General features: G+C 41.8%; 1 protein-coding gene across 1 annotated transcript; it reads right to left on the bottom strand.

Moving 5' to 3' along the window:
- Positions 1–2,282: 2,282 nt before the first annotated feature.
- MYL10 (myosin light chain 10) lies at positions 2,283–15,912 on the bottom strand. Its single transcript, XM_054647044.2, has 6 exons — positions 15,831–15,912; positions 13,057–13,132; positions 11,597–11,701; positions 8,066–8,144; positions 3,111–3,159; positions 2,283–2,381 (listed from the first exon to the last, which is right to left on the bottom strand). Exons 1-6 carry the CDS (start codon positions 15,864–15,866, stop codon positions 2,283–2,285), a joined length of 444 nt encoding a protein of 147 aa, XP_054503019.1. The 5' UTR covers positions 15,867–15,912.
- Positions 15,913–16,674: the final 762 nt, after the last annotated feature.

Here is a 16,674-nt window from a genome sequence, read left to right as displayed (position 1 = left end):
TCATCAAAAACTGTGCTTTGATGGAAAAGTGTGACCTCATCTTTCAAGAGCATTATCATCCACGGTTTTGCCTACTAGCTTGCATGAAGAAAAGTAAATCTCTCTGGATTGAAGGCCAAAGGTAAGCCTGAGTGCTGTTTCATCTCCTCTTCAGCCTCATTCTGAAATCTTCAGTGTAAAAACCATAAGCACTGTCTGACATCTGATGCCTGAGTGACTGCAGCTCAGTACTCACTGGGTGGGAAATGTGATTTTGTGGGGCTTATGCAAGGTAGCATTACACTTTGTACATGTGTTTGTGCACAAAAGAGCATTTTACAGACCCACTTCTCAAAAAATTTCTAAATCAGGTCTGCAAATGAAACCCCATCCATCCCCATGAGCAGCTCAGTCCTTTGCTGAGAGGAGCTGTCACTTGCTTGGGTCTGCAGAAGAGCCTAAAGCAGAAGCTCAATACATAAATCACCTTTTTGATTGTGCCAACAGAAAATCCTCAATCTCCATGACCTCCCACTGCCAATCTACAACTCCATCCCATGAACAGTGGTCATAGACCTGTGAGAAAAAACATTCTGGGGAGAAAAAACAGTGGTAAAAGCTGGGCTTGTCCAGGAAAGCTCGGGAGGGGGAAGGACAGGTTGTGTGGACTCTTGTACTGCAAAAAGATTTCTGAGTCACCAAAGCCCAGTGAGGCTGCTCATGGTGATGGGAGGGACAGCTCTGGGTGATGCTTCAGTTCTCACAGGAACAGGTGGCAAGAAGTGTTAAAGCCTTGTCCACATCTTCAGCAAGATTCCTGCAGGAAAGGAGTGAGTTGTGCCCCAGCTGTGTCCACTGATATATTTAAAAGAGATTAATTCCTACTGGATAAAATTTGGAATCAACTTGTTATACTGGAAAAACTGTGCTGGTGCAGGAATGTTCACACAGCTTCTGCACGCAGGGGCAAGGGGAAGTTTATTTTATTAATTTTCTGTGTGCTAAGAGCCTTCTCAATCCAGTTGTTCTCTATTACTGAAGTGCACAGTGCAGGATTTTGCTGGAACAGCAGAAAATGCAGGTAGGGGTGAATGTCACATCCCTGAACCATGCAGATGTTAGAGCTTTCTCATGGAATTTCTGCCCCTCTTGATGAGGGCAGCATTCAGCACATTGCCCTCAAGTTCTCTTCCTACGAAGCATAAGAAGATGGAAACAGAAAATAAGTGGCTTGTTTCTTCCTCTCAGTGTCTGTGGGACTGTGGCTCCAGCAGCACTGATGCACAAGGAAAGCATTTTCATGAGCTGTTAAAACAGCAGAAGCTTGTTTTCCTTTGGCTGCAGCATCCTTCTGCCTCCCACGCAGGAAGCGCTCATGCAATATTCCACATAGGCAGAATATGTCCTGTTCCTAGAAGTCTAAATACAAGAAACTGTAGGGCATTTAAAACCCAGGCTGCTCTTGGATTAGAAAAGTGAGAGGTAATCTGCTTTCATGGGCTGCAGTTCCCAAATTGTCCTCTTTGTCCCTAGACTTGATGATCTTTGGCCAAACACGTCCTTGGTGTGTGTGTCTCACCTGAAACACAAGGATGATGGCCAAAGGTGACATACCAGGTGTTACTGTTGTGTCATGGACAACCTCCTCCACATAATAAAGATGTCTCTGAAGGAGGAAATTCATTATTCCTGCATTCTCAGTGCACCTAGGTGAACTTTACCATGAGAAAAACAGCCAATATTCCACTATTTCTGCTCTTTTGCACCAAAGCAAATGAGTCAAGTGGTTTCAGGAACTGGCCACATCACTGAGATGGGGAGGGCATATTGCATATTCACAGGAACTTAAGATTGTTTTATTTACACTTCCATTGCTAGGGGCTGTGGAATGGAACATAATTCTATTTGCCAGACACTCTTCCTGGTGCAATAAGCTAGAGGAATTCTCAATTAATACATGGAGCTTATGGATAAAAGACAAGAGGTTAAATAAGACTGCAGTGCCCAATGGACCATCTGGTGAACATTAGGTTTGTCAATAAATCACAAAAGCACCAGTTCATCAAGAAAATTCCATTTCAAACCACTGACAGGGAAAAAAAAAGATGGGGGAAAAAACCCTCACAAAATTGGTATTTTGATATTTTATAAAAACAGGACCATTAAATAACTTTAATCTATTTTCAATTATTTTATTGGTTCTCTTCCAATGACCACGTGGTTTCACATCCTGGATGCTTGTACATGAGAGCATCATGAAATAAGTGGGTGCATCACCTCAGGGGAAGCTCCTCTCTTTGCTCTCAGTCTTTCTCCTCACCATGGGTGATAACATAGCACAGGTTCTTGTAGTCAAGGTTCCCAGAGACATCTGGAGGGAAAGCAGCAAACATCTGGTTGATCTGCCAAGCAAACAGAGAGAAGTGTCACAGACTGTGGGACAGCAACATGAACAGCTTTTCATTTTACACCCAGCTCAGCTCCCTGCTGCCCTGCTCCTTTGACCACCATGGAAAAGTTTACCTTTGGCTCAGTAAAGTTGAAACCAGAGTTGGAACATATCTGGTTAATAAAGTCCTGCTGGAATCCCACAGGTTCCCTGTTGAAAAGAGTTCTCCCCCTGAAACCCAGGTAAGCCCTGGTGGATAAATGTCCAGTCCAGTCTCCATTCTATTCACAGCCCAGCTCCACTCCATCTCCTCTTCTGAAAGTAAAGTCCCCCTAAATTCCTCCCAGCCAGCAGAATCTATGCTCAGTCTCACACAAACCACCAAGTCAGTACCTCATTTTGGATTTCAAACCAAGTAACTCACAGAAATGGAAACCAGAACACAGTGCCCACCCAAACCCACTTGGACTCCAGTAAATCAATTGCCCAGCTGCCCATGGGGAGGAGCAGCACGAGATAGGCCACACTTGCACTTGGATGGGAGTCCAAAGAATCTGTTTGACTTTGATTTAGCCATGGAGCTCTTCAGAAGAGATGCTTTGAATTGTTTCTAATTGCCAGAGCTGGCATCAACCTCCTCTCAGGCTGGATTTCAGCTAAATCCATGCATTTAAAGAGGGGCAAGGACTTAGTGCTGAACAGGAGCTGGAGCTGGATTCCTGTTTTGAATAAAGTTCCTTACCTCTTCTTGACTGAACCGGTCTGCCTGTGTCATGAGCATTTCTTTGATGCTGTTCAAATAAAACGAAATAACCTGATTAAAGGGTGATAATGGCACATGACAATTCAGATGGCAAGATCCCTCCTGAAGTTGCATGAAAGAAAATCTGTGTGACCGCATAAATTAGAGCTGTTAATCCTTACATGATATTGTAAGAGATTTTCTGTGGGCACCCATCAGTGTCAATGCCTCGCTCTGCCAACTTATTTCTCTTTTGTGACACTTTATAGAGGTTTAAAATTGTTTAAGGTTATTACTGTAATTGAAATACAGCAATTTTGTATGCTTATCTTAACCTAAAATGGTAGGTTTCCTCACTTGCTGCTTAAAGTTTGGATCACTTAACAAAACCAAAAGAGAGAATATTTTCTGTAAAATCTGAGGATGAAAGGAACAGAGCATGAAATGAGAAAGAGGACTTGAAAGAGAACTGGAGCCTCTATTGCCAGTCATCACCCGAGAATGCTTTATTTGCATGCAGCCATTCCCAGAGGAGCTGTGGAGCTGCATGAGCCCTGCTGTATTTCACGGTGCCCTGTCTTGATCTGGAGTCACAGCACTGGAACACGGAGCTTATCCCACACACAATCTGCATCCCGTGCAATTACATCAAAGAGAATATTTTGGGGGCAGACTCTCAGCTGATTTACCCTCTGTTTTAAACCCATTGTGGGAAGGCAGTCGAGCATGTAATTTTTTTTTTTTTTTAACCTAAGTTTAGAGGTGAATAGAAAAGCCAGGAAGAATTATTTTTGTTTCTAGTCTAACCCCTGTACATAAAATGTCTTTATACCTCCCACAGTTTCTCATGTACTGAGAGCAGCACATGCACCACGTGCTGGGACATCCACCAGTATAAACTCACTTATATTCACATAAACTTCCCTTCAATAACACCAATAATTTCCTCTTCCTGTAGGAGAATTCCAATATTAATCTCACAGTTTTCATTCACGCTGAAGAGGCAGAGTTGTCTCCTTTTGTCACTACCAAATGTATTTATACATTATCAGACACAGCTCTGGAGCAGTAAAACAAACTGTAAAGCTGTGATAACAGGTGAGCAGTCTGTTGTAAAAAAAACCAAAAGCTGAGGCAAATGTAGAAATCTGGTTTGGTTTGTGGATTTGAAAAAAGGCTGTTTTTCTCAAGAATTTGTTGTGGGGGGAGTGAGAATGGCAGCTCTTCTAGAAGAAGTCCTTTCTGCTTTTTAAAGGGAATATTTAAAACTATTTATAATAGAAATCATGCCTGACCAGGAACACTTGCAGGGGAGCAAAATTCACCTACCATGGGTGCAGATGTTCAGGCAAAACAGTAAATCCTCCCTTTCTGCACATGAGAAAAGTCCCCCAGACAGAAGTACAGTTTGGGTGGCAAAGCTACAATGGCACTCACAGCTCTGACAAATGTGATTTTTTTTCCAGGAAAAGGCTACACATCCCAGCCTGTGGCAGGGGCACAGACACTTTTGCAGCTCTTGTTGGTATAAATGCACATTTGGAAGCTCAGAAAGGGAAAATTGAAAACAATGAAGAAGGACAAGTGTGAATATATCTGTGCAAGCTTTGGGAACAGACAGAGCTTAAGCTATTGGGTATATTTTTTTCCTGCATTACTTCACCATTCTCTGTAGTTAGCTAAGTTTCTTCATCTCTTTGTCTCAAGTTTCTGTTTCTGTTCTGTTCCTCTGGCCATTTGGTATGTGACTGCATTTTTTGAAGGCAAATTCTCAAATGATCAGTGGCTGCAAGAGTAGAGAGATCATTCCCCTCAGCATAAATTACTGGATATATTGGATATATATGGATTATTGGATATATATACCCTGGACAAAAAGAATTAGCAAATGCAAATGAAAGTGTGATCCAGGAAGGAGCTTGGTGAATAGAAGGAAGCACTTAGAGCAGTTTTGTCAGAAGTCACAAATAAACTGCATTGCAAACAAGCCTGAATTAAAAAGAGATCTGGGCACTGTGTGTCTTCTATTCACATGCTTAAAGTATTTAGGGGAAAAGAAAAGATCAAATATCTAATTATAATCTTCTGATGCACAGCCCAGTAGGCTCTGGCACACTCACAAGGAAGAAGGACTGACTAAAGGATCTATGCACATTTTCCATTATTTATTTTATAGGGAAACAAACACTCACCATTTCCAAAGCCAGAAATTATGTACTTTTTTTTGGTTTTGTATCTTGTTTTCTTTAGAAATCTTATATTCTTCTCAAAAAATACCCTAAAAACCAAACCAAACCCCCCCTCAAAAAAAAATCCATTTACCTTGACTTAGGAGTCTAAATGTTATCCCTTGTCCTGGCTCACATCAATTCCTTCTACATTGACAAATATCTTGTAGCATTCTGATATTTTAAAAGCCTTTTTAAAAATTATCTGTGAAATCCCTGGGGCATTTTTGGTTTTCCTCTGGGTTTGCCTTTCCTACAGTGCTGTCTTGGAGGAAACCAGGTGAGTGGGAAGGAGCAGAGCTCTACAGCTACAGGGAGAATCACCTCCAGCTCAGCCAAACACTTCCAAAGTCCTGCATGCCTGGGACCTCTTCCATCCCCCTGGGTCCATTTTCATTTGGCCCAAATCTGAAAAGTTTCATTGGCCTCAGCATCAGGCATGGTTGGTGTTGGCCTGAGTCACTCTGCCCCACAAGTGGCATTTGGGACTGAATCATCCAACCTTTCCAAACACTGCCCCAGTTTACACCAGCTGAGGATGGGACTGGGAACTTTTTCTCTTTTTGACATCATGCTGTGGGAAGGGTTTTATGTGTGGTATAATGATGCAGACAAACAAAGTCTGTCATTGAATTTGGAAGTAAGTTATAAACTCCTGGAGCTTCTGGAAAGGTTAGAAGGCTCCATCCCAGCTACCATCACATGGACTAAGTGAGTCATTTCCAGACTAGAGGTGAAAACACGCAGAGGGAAGAGACATAAAAATCCCCAGAAGGATGTTAACTCCATGAACATAAAAATGAAGTTCTGATTAAAAGGTCAGCATGACTGGTTTTTGAGAGAAACATTCCAGGATTTTTTAATACGGAGAAATATTATTTATTAGCATTAACTGTCGCATTGAAATGGCTGCATGAGCCAACAGAAAAATGATTTCAAAACTTCAAATGTCTACATTTTGGAAGCATATGAATAGAAGTTAAACCTCAAAGACATCCACAGAATTGATTTAATGGTTTGTTCTGTAATGATCAACATTACCCTCGGGTCTAATAAGTAAACATTATGCTCTGTTGTGGTGATGAACTAAAACAATTTTCTAATGTTAGCAGTGCAGTGGGGGTGGGGACAAGGTTGACCTTTTCCATCAAGGAAAAATAAAATATTTCTCTCTCATCTTCATTTTGGAGTGTGATACTGCATTCCTAATTTGCCCCAAACTCCAACTGGCTTCCAGCATCCAAGGAATGTAGATCTGGACACAGGGTGGCAAGCTGCAGATTTTGTATGCAGGATATTGTTACAGATAGTGGTGGGAAATATAACATTTCATGGGTTCTGGAGTATCAGAAGTTCGTATTTCATGGCTGGGATTTCACTACTGTGTGATCTGCCCTATTTGGCAAAAGGCTACATTAATTCTGTTGTTTGAGTCACTTCTGATATGATCCCCTGACTGTTCTTCCCAAGCTCTTTGGGTGATGTTAACCTCAAAACCATCAGGACAACTCTTAACCCTCTGTTCCTTCTGATTGATTGCTACATCCACTTGTGTTTAATTAATTTGGAAGTTCTCACTCAAAGGACTGTCTCTTATTTTGCATATTGCAAAAGTTCTCAGACCCACTGGGGTACTGCCATAGAAAACCACCTTGGTAAAGGAAAGAAATATTGTACATGAATCTCGCATTTTCAACTAACTTTCATCAATTATTGCAGATAATGTCATGGAAATCTCCACGGGGTTCTGGTCAGAGGCTATCACAACATAAGCAGCAATAATTGATGTAAATACAATTTTGTAACTCATGGTTCCCTGATAGATTTCCTATACATATCATGCTTTATAAAATCCACTTGAAATGGCTGCTGCAGTAGAAGTACAGACCACAAATTCAGCAGGAAATTTCAGCATATGAACAAATTTAAACATATGCATAAATCTAGGTATATAAACCACTTCTCTGGAGCAATAGGTCCAATATCCTCATCTCCTGCCCTGATTTGATATCATTTATCTCACTCAGCTGAAAGTCCTGCTTGCACCATTCTGGCAGTGCAAGGAGGGTTTGCATTTGTGCAAATACCTCCTAAAGTCCTTTTACATTGCTTTGTTGGTGCAACAGGACATGAATACAAATTGAGTTCTCCCTCCTTATTTAAAAATAGCCATATTGACAATAATTGCCAGATTATTAATAGTATTATTTGGTTTGGCTCTCACTGTATCTAGTGGAATTTTACAGCAAATTATTTCTAGAAGCAGAAGGCTCAAATGATAAACACATAAAAAGGAAAATGTCCAGCACTAAAACCATGTCTCAGAGTTAATTAAATTGATCACTTTTTTAAAGAGGGGAGTAGCTTTCCCATTTTAGTCAAGCACTGAGAGTTAGGCACCAGACATTCATTTTAATTTTACATATGGAGTTAATTTACAAAGAGTCATGTGTCGATTTATATCCAGACCTTCAAAAAGAGGCTATCTAATGGCCTACATGTGATTATATTTCCGTTGGCTCTTGCAATGTCTGAAGACAATAACATCTCTTTTTGGTATACAAATACATTCATACAACAGTCCAGACTTTTAACTCTGGCTTACAAAGCTAAATGTTTCTCTGCCTCTTAAAATACTGTGAAAAATGCAGCTTTTAAGCAGTTCTTTAAAACTCTGAAATTATTATTATTGTTGTTATTCTTCTAAAGGATTGGAAATAAACTTACTAGTCTGCCTTTATGCGGCCTTTTCCTTCTGGGTCGAAAATCTTAAAAGCATTCAGAATGGTTTCTTCTGGGTCCGTGCCTAAAATTAATGAAATATAATTTAGAAGCCTGGATGTATTTCTCTGGCTGCAGAATACTTGCTAAGTAATTACATTCGCTTGAAAACAGTGCAGAATGGAGAATTCTGCAGTTGTGGGTTTGAAGACAAAGGTTCCCTGAGTCGGCAGCATTTGTCATGTCAGACAAACAATAGAGGTGAATAGTTCAATGCTCAGAAGCTTAAAAATAATAACTCATATCTATTCTATGTCTGCAGGAGAGAAAACTTCCAGGAACTGGTCTCCAATATCAGTACCCAGAGGATTAGTGGCTTTCAGAAATGAAAATATAACAAACTGTTTCCCTCACTGGCTTCCTTTAATCTTGCACTGTACGTTCCTTGTAAAAACACTTTTTGATGTTACTTGTTCTTGGCCATATAGAGAAGAGGTTATTTCCCTCACTAAGGGAAATGGAGCTCATCATAAAATCCAAATGCCAATGGAATGCAATGGAAACAGGATGATCAATTTGAGATGGTGATCTGCACCTAAATCCCACTGTGCCCTTCCCCTTAAGTGTCTCTTCATTAAGTGCTACTTACAGAAACAGGATGGTTTAAAGAATTAGACTGTGGCTACTCAGAAGATTTTGCTTCTGCTCTTAGCTGGGCACAGATTTTTGGTATGACTTTATTATCCCTGTCCTTCTGTTCCCAGCAGTAAAATGATTGTAATGGTCTTCCTTTTCTTCCTTCCATTATCTATCCCATCTCTTTAGACTGGAAAACATTTGTGACAGGGACTCGTTTTCACAGTGCCTTAATCTTGGCTGGGGCTTCTGACTATTCTGTAATGCTGCAGATTCTGAGTAGACTCATTTTCAACCCACACCAAAGGATACACTGTGTACTCTGTTCCTGACTATTCCCCAATATTTCAAAATATTCCCGTAGTATACACAATACAAATCTTTGTAACTGTAGGAAACCAAATTTACAAGCAGATGAACTGATTCCATGGACAAAATGAAGCTATTTGGTATGCTGAAAGAGTGATTAAAAAAGGATACAACACAAAGGGGCTGAGGATTCAAAGTTTGTTTCAAAGTTTGGCAGAGGTAGAACCAGAACAGAACCCAGCCAAGGTTCCCTGCTCTACAGACTCTCCTGATGCCTTCACAGTTTGCTTTGTTTGAAAGATTTCACAAGGATTAGCAGGCTCCTGCAGGATATAATAGTGAACACACCTCGGGCTATGTGGCCTCCTCCTTGCCAGACAATGGCCATGTACATTATTTTTGCCAAGCTGTAGGCAGTGTATTCAAACTGCCATGAATCTGTGATCAATACAAAGGGCATTGGTGTTTAATGAGTGTTTGGATTGTCCCATGAAGAGAAACATCCCCCAGCTCTGAGGAGAGGGCTGCATTTTAAGTAGTCACCGCTGTGGGGGGGATTTTTTTTTCCTTACTGTGTTTTACATTTTCTACTCTGTCATATCCTTGGACTTTGGCTTTGAAGAGAAGCAATGCAGCAGGCATTCTTTATTGATTAGCTGGTAAATAAAGTGGTTTCTTTGATGTGCGGCATCTCTGTTTTCTGTACAAATTGTATTATTCTGACTCCCTGTAGAAGCAGCTCCATGTGGTTGGCATTAACATAAACCGAGTTTTGTTAGCTGTTCATCTGGCATCATAATCTCAACATACAAAGCTAAAGCTCATCCTGAAAATCCCAGCTTCCCCTTTATGACAGAAATCAATTATAGCACAACAAATTTTACTTAGAAAGCACCTTTCACCAAATTCTCTGAGTGGTACTTAGCTAATAAAGAGTGTTGCAAAATTGCCATATCCACTTCCTCTAGCCCTTTCTCCCTTTCTAATTGCACTACAAAGGCTCTTCATCCCAATTAGTTTTGATTGGGAATGTGCAGTCTTTTGGCTCTGCTTCCTTTGCATGACAAACCCAACCAGAAGGGCATGACAAGCACAGCTGTGATTTTCCCTTCACCAAATGGAAATTAAAAAAACCCTCCTCCTTTGCTAGTAGCCAACAGGAAACCTGCAGACAAGAGGGCTCTGCTTTGCCATTCACCTTCCTGTGCTGGCTCTGCTTTTAGGCCACAGGATTGGCAGGGCCAGAGGCTTTGCCAGCTCCAGCAACTCTATGGAGCAAGGGGGAAGAGGGGAGAGGAGGAAGAGGGGAGAGGAGGAAGAGCTCATTTCCATGCTCACAATTGGAATGGGCAGCAGGGCAGCCCATAACAAACATTCACATATCCCAGGAGGTAGAATATGGAGGAGGGCTCTCCCTACTCTGCCAGAAGACACCTGGAATGTCCTGGTGGAGGTACCACACACAGGTTGATGTCTGGGCAGTAAAATCCCCTCCTCAGCCAGCCTTCTCCATCACCCCTCATGCTTCCCAGACTTCCTGCCCTCTTTAGCAAGAGTGTCTTTCTTCCAGAACCAGCTACATGAATTCTTTCTTTCAGACCACTCTGTTTTCTATTCCAAGCATAGAAAACCCTTCGCTGGAATTGTGTTCAGCAATACAAAGCCAGAGTCCATCAACCAAACAATAAATGTTTTTAAGAAGATAGGATCAGATTTTTCCATTTTTCTATTCATTAGTTATTTTTACAAACTTCTGGAATGTGCTTGGCTAAGGCCAGCCCTGCTTTGGAGGCTTTCACCTTTCTCTTATGCCTGTAGGAAGATGACTGGAGTTCTGTCTTGGCCTCACACCCCCCCTCTTGCAGTTTCCATCCATTAACTGGAGAGGAAACATGATTAAATTACCAGCTCACACAGCAAATTTACTACCCACATTTCCTGAACTTCCCACAGTGTTCCCTATATATTCTGGGGCAATGAAATCCCCCTCCCTTATCATTGAGAATCCACTGAAATTTAATTATTTCAATTTATCCACTCCATTAAGGGTTAAGAGTTATTCTGTGAAATCTTTTTAAAGGTTATTCAGTGAAATCTTCACCTAATGGCAAAATCACCTCAAGTGACACTGAGGCTGGGCCATGGAGTTACAATTAATACAGAAAATGAGGGAAGCCCATGTTTGCTTAATGTGACAAAGGAGGGCAAAAAGGGTGGGTTTTTTAAAAAAAACTTAAAACCAGCTAATACTGGGAGTGCCTTGACTAGATCATGAGCATGAGTTCAGCCCAGGAGCCTTCTGATGGTGAATAACTCCCCTGCACTGTGCTCCAGGCTGCTGAGGTTTCATCACTTTCTGGACCCCAACTCAGCCCTTTCATGTTAGCTTGTGTAAGCTAAATCACACCTTTGAATTGTCCTCTGCACCGTCCCTCAGCCTTTCATTCTTCCCCTCTGTCTGCAAAACTGGAGATCCCTCCTTGCCTCTAAGCACTGTTCTGTGGAGACATTATTGTAATTTGCAAGGTGCTGAGATATTTCAGTGCTGAGGATCTTTGACAGATACCTCTCCAATCCCCCAGAGGTACTTACCTTTCAGCTTTTCCCCAAACATAGTAAGGAAGACAGTGAAGTTAATAGGACCTGGCGCCTCCTTCACCATGTCTTCAAGCTCTTCATTCTTGACATTCAGACGACCTGCAGCAGAGATCATTTTTCATAATAAATCACAAATTGTGTTTCAAAAAACGGTTCCCATTCATCTCCTCCCACTGGGGAGCTCAGGGCTCTGTGCAACTTTGCTAATAACATGGTAGAACACAACTCCCAAATACCCCAGTGAAAAAGAAATTGGCAGAGCTGGCTCTGAGATCAAAGGGTGACTGAAGGAGCAAGAAGGATAAATAACACAGACATGGCCAGCAGTGGACGAGAGAAGGGGAACTTCCAAATAAAATGCTTTTTGAGTTGGGGCTTTTTTTTTTTTTTCCTCAGGTGAAATATGGGCCCCACTGATATTAATATAGCAGAGATCAAAGTGACTGAAGTGAATCCAAGGTCTCAGTCTTTGCCCTCCTGGATATTGAGACACCTCTCTGAGTAGAGGGCAGATGGATGAGATCCCTTCCCCATCCTTGTGCAGCCCTATTGATGAGAATTTAGACCCTGGCAACCCTCCTCAAATTGAGTGGTAATTTGCTGTGAATGTACTTTATAGGCATTGAAAGGCTTCACTGAACAGGAAAGATAGCAGAACTTGGCCTTAAGAAATAAATATTTCAGGGTAACAGTAGCTACAGGCCAAAGTTTGCAAACCTCATTGTCACAATAAAGAGTTCAGGAGCTTCTGCTCCTTGCACTGACTCTGCTGGCGTCTGATTCCACCCCGGGGAGCACTAAAGATTCTTATCAAGCTCTTTTTAATAAGCTCCAGATGGCAAAAGCCCAAATGCCTACATCACTGTTCAAGCCTCAAATGCCGCAAGAAGGATACAACTCCAGGTTTGGGATCGTGAGGGCTGGAATTTTTTCTTTCTTTGGGAAGATTTGCTCTAATCTGTTTGATATTATCAAGGTTGTGATAGCCATGGAATGGACAATACCTAATCTCATGACATGCACATTTCACCCCACACAAACTCCCAGCAGCACAGAACTTCACATGAAGGCCTGCTGGGTTTGTGTGGGCAGAGGGGCAGCTAGTCCATGACTGCAGTGCTAATCAGTGCATATTCCATGGCTCCCAGATGAAAAAGCCTGGATTCAGAGGCAAATCAGAAATGCCTGGCATGGACCCCTGCTTGGGTGGGCTTCTTCTGAAATAGTTGCAGGGGAGGGATCAGACCTTCATTCCACTCCCTGCTCAGGACACTTTCCAGCTGGAGCTCTGCAGTGAGATGCCAGCCACCACAGGGAGGAAGGTCAAACAGAACAGGTTTCCTTTTGCCCCCTGTGTGTCTCATTTCTCCCCCCACTGTCATTCTAATACCAACCTTTCTTCTGGGCTTGAAATTGAGACAGCATATCTCTTAAGTATTGAATTGTTAGTTTACCTAGTGCAGCAAATGTGTCTCTCAAATCTGCTTTGTCAATAAAGCCATCCCTGTTCTGATCCATGATGGTAAAAGCCTGTGGGAGAAAAGGAACAGGAATTGCCATTTCCATTGCACAGAACAGTGCTCCAGTCACACACATCAGTCTATGGAAGGATGATATTCATGCTGTAAAAAGGAATATTTAACTTCCTTTGATTCCTCCACATCATTGCACTTTCCTCACTTTCAACACATTACTGTATCTTGGCAAGGGGCTTAATTAAACCCACCCAAACTTCTTCTTACTAAATTAATGCTCAGTGCAGCGTGCATTGGGCTGAAGCCAATGCTGGCAGCTCCAGCCATTCAGCTCTTAACCCATAAAAGTTTGAATTAGGGAGGCTTTAGTCAGGGTAGATTTAGCCAGAGGTTGCTCTGTGGTTATACCTTCCCCATACCCCATTCTTTGAATCAGGCTGAAATATTTCTGTAAAACATTTCATTTCTGTGGATATCTCTCTGCTATCAACCTGAAGTCGATTCCTCCTGAGCCTTAGAATGATCCATCACACAGAGATAGCTGAACTTTCAAAAGTACAGAGAAATGTAAGTTCCATAAGATTGTTTATTCAAAGTTTTTTCCCTTTTCCAATACACTGCATCTTTGAGACTGTGCTGTGTGCTCTGAGTGACACTGATGTGCTGACCTTAAATACCCTTGTCAGGCAAAATTTAACTTTTGATAGATAAAAACAGTTGGTTTTTTTTTATTTTCAGCCAACACAGACTTGGTGTGCTCTAACCATTGTTTACCAAGCCAGCTAACTGCTCATCTATCTGTTTACCCATTTGTGTGTCCATCTCTTGGCTGCCATCACACTTATAATGTTTCATTGATTTGGAAAGATTTTAATGACCTGAAATTCCCCTGGTCATGCCATGGGGAATATTTGCTGATCCTGGCATGACTCTGAAGCTGGTTATCTGTCTGACAGGCACATCAATATGGGACAGTATCTTTGCAATGGCCAGGAATTATTCTTTCTTCAGACAGTGTGCCCCTGAGATTGCAGTAACTTGCAGGGTTTTAAAGTCTGCTGCCCTACAGGGTGCATTTCTTCCCATGAACAAGTTATCTCCACATATCTTCAGGTATTTTCTCCTCCAGTTTCTTGCAAAGCCTCACTGCTCACAGCCCAGTTTGCCCATGAGGCTCCATTCAGCATTATGTTCATAATCTTATATTTACCTTCCAAACCATCCCCTTACAAAAAATTAATCCCAACTCTTTAGAGATGTTCTGCCCTTGCTTTAAATGGTGATCCCCCATAATTGGGAAGCAAAAGAGAAAGAAGATATGAAGAGCAAAGCCAAACCCAGGCAGCTCACAGGAGACAGGATGAGCATCAGGCACTGTAATGGATGAATTTTAAATAACATAACAGCAACGCTGAAACATTTGCTGATGAGCTAGTTGAAATCTCTAGATACAAATATTCTAATCCAAACCCGGTTTTCAGAAATATGTGTCCCAGATATGCAGTTCTTAGACACAACATGGTTTTGGGTTTCACTCGACCACTCCACTGCCTCATGCCTTTGCCATTATTCTGCCACCATCCCCCTAGAAATGCTCCTGGTATTATCATATTTAAAGAAGATGAAATAATGCCATTCTGTCCAGTTCTTTGTGCTGGTCCATCTTCAAACAGTAATTCTTGGAGAAAATAAAATGGAGGTTCCTATGATATAGAGAAGTGGGAGAAGGGAGTCAAACATTCCCATTGACTGTGGGGAAATGAATTTAGCTGGGTCATATTCCCAGGCCTTGCCTTGGGTTTGGTCTTGTCCATCACTGAGCTTTCCTGGTGGGAATCCTCAAGAAAAGTACACTTGAAAGCCACGTGAAAGCACAACACAAAAGAGCAGACATTTATGACACTGGAAATTGCTTTGGAGACATGAGTTAGAAAAAATGGGGGAAAAATCATTAATGAGTAATTTAAAATGACAAACCAGTGCAGAATGTGATGGTCTCATGGACTCTCTAGATTGTCCCCACAGAAAAAGAGCAGAAACTCATCAAACAGATTATCTGTCTTTAATATTCTCCAGCTTTTAGGCTACCCATCAGTTTTACCTCCTCACAGGTAACTGGTCAAAGAACCTACAGTGCCTGGAACACCAATCCCTTGGGAGCTGAAAGTTGCTTACTTCATCTCCACATGTTGTCTTGTTTTATTGGCATTTGTGGAGAAAGCTGAGGGCTTGGCATTTTCATTTCTCCTGTGTGGGCAGCATTAGAAGGGCACAGATGAATATTTTCTGCTGCTGTTGTGGAACAGAGCAGTAATGAAAGCCCTGGTTCAGCCTGGCATCTCTATTCAGGACAATACTTGAGCACATAAGACTATTCTTATTTAAAATACCACTTAACTTTAAACATGTGCTCAAGTGCTTTCCTGAATCAGGGCTGAAGTGGATGAGATGATGCTTTTCCTTTATTTTGGGGTGGGGGCTTGGGTGCTTTTCAAATAAGTCTGGAGACTTATTTGAAAGTCTGGAGAGAAACAGGGGAGTGAGTGAGGGAAGTAAAGAAAGAAAGAATGAAAGAAAGAACAAACAAACACACAAGGAAAATGATCTACCAGCCAAAACCACAGGGATGATTCAGAAAACAACTGTGTGTTCTGTTAAAGCAGATGGAGAATTGAATAAGGATTACAAACAAAACCTATGTTATTCATTAGCAAAAACAGGAGACTATAGAGAACAGCAGAGTAGTGACCAACCTCTTTGAACTCCTGGATCTGGGTTTGTTCAAACATGGAGAAAACATTGGAACCACCTTCTATCTTCTTCTTTGCCTTTTTGGGAGCCTGTAATACAAATAAGAAGATCAAGTATATATTCCTTTGTCTGTTAAGCGCCCATCAAAACAAATTACATCTTCAACAGAAGGTAAAAACTACACAGTCAAGTAATACAAGAGGATTGTGCTTTGTTATTCCAAGGTTTTAAAATTCAATCTTATAGACAGATAGATTTAGATTTATATATAAGATTGAATAAATATATATATATTTATACAAGGGATAAAAATTGCCGCCTTATTAACAGATTGAGGCTTTTTGCACTCCCTGCTGTGTCCTGGGACCTGGCAGCTCAGACAAACCAGGACAGTTTGTCACTGTGCTGCCTTTAAAAAGGTGAGGGACCCCAAGTGTGGCCCAGCATCCTGCCTGGTGCACTGCTGGCTCCCCCAGGAGCTGCCTGTTCCTTGGGCAGGGTCACCCCCAGCTCGAAGGATCCCAGGCCATGTCACACAGGGACCTCTTCCCTTCCATGCTGGCTCTGCAGAGCCCAGGGGTGACAGCCCTTGGTGTGGAGTGGTGTCACTTGAAGATATGAGCTAGAATTCCCAGCCTTCTGTTCTCAAGAAACTCCAGAATTCAGGTAAATGCCTCCAAGGGCTCCTTCTTCCCAGTTCCCATGCTGGGACTGGCAGCCAGACTCCAAACAAGGCCCTGCATGAAGACTCAGCTCAGGAACTAGAAAGGGAAGTTATATCATTTCCTACTCACACAGAAATGTTTAGAAATCTGCTTGGTCTGGACCAGCACTGACAGAACAGAT

The sequence above is a fragment of the Agelaius phoeniceus genome, chromosome 20, assembly GCF_051311805.1.
Source record: "Agelaius phoeniceus isolate bAgePho1 chromosome 20, bAgePho1.hap1, whole genome shotgun sequence".
Lineage (NCBI taxonomy): Eukaryota > Metazoa > Chordata > Aves > Passeriformes > Icteridae > Agelaius > Agelaius phoeniceus.
Note: the sequence above shows the minus strand (reverse complement) of the source record. Positions and strands in the feature narration are given on the sequence as shown.